The following is a 6,000-nucleotide window of genomic DNA, read 5'->3' as shown; positions in this document are numbered from 1 at the left end:
TGTCATGGCGTATCTCCTCGCAGGAAGGAGCGAGAGGGACGGGGGTGGCAGCGTCGCGTCCGGGAGGCCGAGCCGGTTCCGATGAACCCGGGTTTTACGGGTGTGCGATGCTGCGTTCGGGAGATACGGGCGGGGGGACTATTTGCCTTAAAAAAAAAAAAAAAAAAAAAAAAAAAGGCTGACAGTTGCGCACGCGCAGTAGCGGGGCGCAGTAGCCGGACACGCTAGGCTAAGAGTCTGGGGCTCGAAGCTGTCATTGCAGAGGTGCTATCCAAGTCGCGGCGACATTGCTCGGTGGAGTAGTGCTCCACCCCCCGGCCGAGAGGGCCCGGGTTCGATCCCCCGACTAGTCAAATTGAATCCCTGTGAGTGCCGAAGGAAGAACGGCGCTGTACAAGTGAACGGCCATAATTGTCGTGTCGTCACAATAATTTGGCCTCTAAATTCTGTCGTTACATTTTGCAGGGAATAAAAAAATCCCAATTTCATACATTTACATGTCCTCTCGCTATACGTACAGTTTCGCACATTTTCCATAATAGCTACATGTTCTAGACACTGTAATAAACACAAAAAAATATTTTTAAAGCATTTTACTTTCTTCAATGGGATAAATCCTGTCAAGGCAATTGTAGGGATGATGCTCGATCCCACGGTGAACCTGGAATCAGGTATCAGCTCTTTTTTTTGTCACACGTGTATGCGGACACTTTATATGCTTATATTTACATAAATAAATGTATGTATATATATATATATATATATATATATATATATATATATATATATATATATATATATATATATATATATATATATATATATATATATATATATATATATATATCAATATATGAGTGTGTGCGTGTATATATAACTGTCGTAGCTGTTGTGACGTAGTGTTGGGAACGGCCATGTTTGTCGTGACGTCACAATAATTTGGCCTCTGACATCTTTCGTTAAATATTGTAGGGGGAAATAAAAATCCCAATTTCATACATTTACACGTTCTCTCGCTTTACGTACAGCTTTTTTTTTGCGTCACACGTGTACGTCGGGCACTTTATACGCATAACTGTAGCAGTTCTTGTGACACTGATCCTCAATACAAAAGTACAATAGTACAATACAAAACTTTGCCGGGGCCGCCCCGGCATTACCGAGCTTGTCCGCAAGAGGGCAACAAAGCGAGCCTTTCATTTTTATGTGTATGTATATGTATATATGTATGTATCCATTGACAAATGTGGGCGTGTAGGTACATGTTTTTATTTGGATACAAACGCACACGCATCCCAAAATGACCCACCATCCACCGCTGAAGCATCCGCATCGCAATCCAAACTGGCGGTGTTGCTGTTTGCTTCTCCTGCTCCTCCGTTTGGCTGCGCTTCGCTCACGGCTCACGGCTCACGGCACACGCTGCGCGAATGAACGCCGACGGACCGACAGACGGACAGACAGCACTTGTAATTTGGCAACCTTTGTTTGTGTTCTTTATTGACATGTTACGTGTTGCGCGCGTGCTGCTGTCGTCCCCAACGTCCTCTCTTTTTGCGGGCCTCGTCCGCCCCGCTTGCGAGCCGTGCGGCCGGCCGGAATAGGCGGTGGACGCGGCCCGTCGGCGGCGTTCCAAGACGGCAGGCTGTCCTTCAGGCGGGGGCATCCCTTTTGCCGGACGGCCGATCCTGGTCCCCCGCTCCGCAGCATCAGCATCACTGCGGCGGGCGCGTGGGGCACACGTGGGAGCAAAGGTCAGCGTGCGCCCATGGGGTGGAAAGCGTTGTGCTGTTTGGCGGGCGACGCGGCACTTACCCCTCTGGACGCGAGGAGGCCCTCGCCCGGCCGGCCGACTCGTCAGCGCCGGCGGTCCAGGAAGCCCTCCCAGTGCTCCAGCATGCGGCGGGCCGTCTCCGTCGTCCAGTGCACCCGGTCCGCCCCCGTGCGGAAGTCCCGGGCGGGCAACTGCCGAATGTAGGTGCAATTGCTGCGGATGTAAGTGTTCAGTTCGGTCAGCGTGTGCCGTTCCCTCTCGGGGAGGGCTTGGCAGAAGTTGATGAGCGGCACCGCTATTCTGGCCCGGGGGAAAGAGGCGCGGGCCGCCCTTCGCGCTTGCTGCAGTTGTTCGACCGCCGTGGGGTAGGCGGCCTGGCTCCGGTGGTTGATGCCCGCCGCCAGGATGACCGCTTCCACCCGTTCGGAGGGCGCGCACTTGTGCAGGATGGCCGACAGGTGCCGGAAGGTTGCGCCGGGGAAGCTGTCGATCTGGAGGGCGGCATTTCTGAAGCCCGGGATCCGCGCCAGGTTGGAGTCGCCCACGATGAGCCACTCCCCGAGCGGCTCTACCGTCCAGGCCAGCAGCTTATCGCGGCAGCGGGGGTGGCGGGTCACCGCCCGGAGCCTGTCACCCCCGCCGCCCGGTGCCTCCTCCGGCCTGCCGGCGATCCCCGCGGCGCTCCAAATTCCCTGCGCGTTGAGAGCCCACATTATGGCGTTGCTTTTCAAAAGCGAGGCGGTTTGGCGCGAGGGATTTGCCGGCTGGAGGTGGGGGTTCCTCTCCCCCATTCTCGCACCCCCCGCTGGTGCTGCCAAGGGCCGCGGGTGGAGAGGCTCCGGGCCGCGTCAATTTGGGCGCGCGGCGAGTCGCAACTTACTCGTCTTTGTTGACCGTCCTCCCTCCGGCGGAGCCACGGTGTCGCCGGTGGGCTCATGCGCCGGGACGGCAGCTCATCCCGGGGGGCGTCGCGCGGTCTACCCCAGGTCGGCTCAGCGAATGAGCGCCGGCGTCGATGTCCCCTCGCACCGCGCTCCATTTCGGCGGCGTCGTTCGAAAAAACAAAAATGGAGAGAGAGAGGGAAAAAAAATGGCTTGCTCTCTACGGATGGCCAAGAGCGCTCTGACGCTTAATCGCCGGAGGCTTTTCGGGAGAGCCTTCTTAAACAGCGCCCCTCCTTAAACACCCCCCCGCCCCCCCCCCCCGCTCCCCCATCCCACCCACACATAACGTCGCGTGCCTGGAACGCCCACCACCGCCGCTTAAGTGTTCTCATTTTAGTTTTCTCTCTTTCGTTGACTTGGTTTGTTTGACGTGGAATATATTCCAACCGTCCCGTTGTTATCGCGAAGGTGTTATTGCAGAGGTGCTACACAAGTTCCCGGCGGCATGGCTAGGTGGAACAGTGCTCCCCCCCCCCAGCCAAGAGGGCGTGGGTTCGATCCCCGGACTAGTTAGTGTGAACCCCTGTGAGTGCCGAAGGAAGAACGGCGCTGTACAAGAGAACGGCCATGTTTGTCGTGTCGTCACAATAATTTGGCCTCTGAAATCTGTCGTTACATTTTGCAGGGAATAAAAAATCCCAATTTCATACATTTACATGTCCTCTCGCTATACGTACAGCTTTTTTTTGGTCACACGTGTACGTCGGGCACTTTATATGCATATATTTAGATAAATATATGTAGCCTATATATAAATATATGTGTGTGTATATATATATATATATATATATATATATATATATATATATATATATATATATATATATATATATATATATATATATATATATATATATATATATATATATATATATATATATATATTTATATATATATATGAGTGTGTGCGTGCGTCACACGTGTACGTCGGGCACTTTATACGCATAACTGTAGTAGTTCTTGTGACACTGATCCTCAATACAAAAGTACAATAGTACAATACAAAACTTTGCCGGGGCCGCCCCGGCATTACTGAGATTGTCCGCAAGAGGGCAACAAAGCGAGCCTTGCATATTTATGTGTAAGTATATGTATTTATGTATGTATACGTTGACATATGTAGACGTGTAGGTACATGTTTTTTTTTTTGTTTGGCTACAAAGGCACACGCATCACACATACATATATATATATATATATATATATATATATATATATATATATATATATATATATATATATATATATATATATATATATATATATATATATATATATATATATATATATATATGTATTTAACCTTGGAAAAGCCAAATTTAGAAAAACACACTCAAAAAAATTTTCAACCATTCAGATGTTGTAGGAGGCCAATTGGAGAAGAAAATGAAGTGTTTTCAATGTTTTTTTGTTTTTGTAAGTTTTTACAGAAGGGTTGTAGTGGTGCAACTCTGAAAGAGAGGGGGAGCAGAATTTCCTGTAGTGTGAACTCATTCACTGGTCACACAATGGCCAATTTGTGACCTGATTTCAATTTGAACAGGAATTGCCGGATTGCATGTAGCCTCCAACGACGCCTTGCATTGCTGATCGTTAGCGGCTGTTCCAAATTCACAGACAGACAACCCTACTTATCCTATGAAGTGCTTACACATTGCCCTGAGGTAACCTAGTGACTCATTCCACCGGTCACACAATGGCCAATTTGTGACCTGATTATAATTTGAACAGGAATTGCCGGATTGCATGTAGCCTCCAACGACGCCTTGCATTGCTGATCGTTAGCGGCTGTTCCAAATTCACAGACTGAATTGGTGAATTGTGACCATTGCTAGGAAGATTTCCTTATCAACAGCCAAGACAAGGGACATGCACAAACAGAATTTCTTTTTTAGAAAGTCCTTCTTTCTGTGACGATGGGAAAACACAGAAGAAAAAAAAAACAGGAGTGTTGAAGGTAGTTAAGAAACCACACGTTGCTGAGCTAGTGGAGATCTCTACTCTTCGACATGCCATCACAAAACTCATACAACAAAGTCCAAAACAGCAAAGACAAAGCCAACAGGTTCAAAGCATCACAGGATCATAGCAACATATGCCTACTGGGTGAGAGACATGGTCCGAGTGGCCGCCATATTAAAAATCATCCAAAGTAAATGAAAAAGATCAGATATGGCACTATATTTTTGCAAATTAGATTCCCGTTCATAATATATGTAATGCAATGTCACGCTAAGGGATAAATGTAGTTGTGTGTTTAAAGTTATATTGGGAAAATTTTAGTTGAAGTTCCCCTCAAAACAGGGGTGTTTTGGCTACCACATTCACGCAATGTTTTAATGTTGCAACACTCACAAAACAAGCTCTAAATAAACTGCAAGGCACATTTTCCATAATAGCTACATGTTCTAGACACTGTAATAAACACAAAAAAATATTTTTAAAGCATTTTACTTTCTTCAATGGGATAAATCCTGTCAAGGCAATTGTAGGGATGATGCTCGATCCCACGGTGAACCTGGAATCAGGTATCAGCTCTTTTTTTTGTCACACGTGTATGCGGGCACTTTATATGCATATATTTATATAAATAAATGTATATATAAATATGTGTGTGCATATATATATATATATATATATATATATATATATATATATATATATATATATATATATATATATATATATACATTGTAGGGGGGAACAAAAAACCCAACTTCATGCATTTACACGTTCTCTCGCTATACGTACAGCTTTTTTTTGCGTCACACGTGTACGTCGGGCACTTTATACGCATAACTGTCGTAGTTCATGTGACACTGATCCTCTACGGTACAATGCAAAACTTTGCCGGGGCCGCCGCGGCCCTACCGAATTTGTCGGCAAGAGGGCAACAAAGCGAGCCTTGCATATTTATGTATTTATGTATGTATACGTTGACATATGTAGACGTGTAGGTACATGTTTTTTTTTTTTCTTTGGCTACAAACGCACACGCATCACACACACACACATATATATATATATATATATATATATATATATATATATATATATATATATATATATATTATCTTAATACTGTACGTAATACTGCACTCGAGGAAAAAATTAAATATTTCCGCATACATACATACATACATACATACATACATACATGTATATGCAGAAATATTTATTTTTTTCTTCGACTGCAGTATTTCGTCCATTGACGCTCCTGGCACGACAAATCCTCCCTGGTTGAATAGGTACCACTCAGTCGTCTCCCATCATGTAAGAAG

The 6,000-nt window shown here is 46.0% G+C and overlaps 1 protein-coding gene across 1 annotated transcript; it reads right to left on the bottom strand.

The window, feature by feature from the left end:
• Positions 1-1,857: 1,857 nt before the first annotated feature.
• LOC148424164 (uncharacterized) lies at positions 1,858-2,847 on the bottom strand. The gene is made up of 2 exons (XM_088413150.1): positions 2,655-2,847; positions 1,858-2,466 (listed from the first exon to the last, which is right to left on the bottom strand). Exons 1-2 carry the CDS (start codon positions 2,811-2,813, stop codon positions 1,858-1,860), a joined length of 768 nt encoding a protein of 255 aa, XP_088269276.1. The 5' UTR covers positions 2,814-2,847.
• Between the last annotated feature and the right edge of the window lie 3,153 nt (positions 2,848-6,000).

This window comes from Hippichthys cyanospilos, chromosome 4 (assembly GCF_059441005.1).
Source record: "Hippichthys cyanospilos isolate Australia breed blue-spotted pipefish chromosome 4, RoL_Hcya_1.0, whole genome shotgun sequence".
In the NCBI taxonomy this organism is placed as follows: domain Eukaryota; kingdom Metazoa; phylum Chordata; class Actinopteri; order Syngnathiformes; family Syngnathidae; genus Hippichthys; species Hippichthys cyanospilos.
This window is presented reverse-complemented; position numbering and strand designations above follow the sequence as displayed.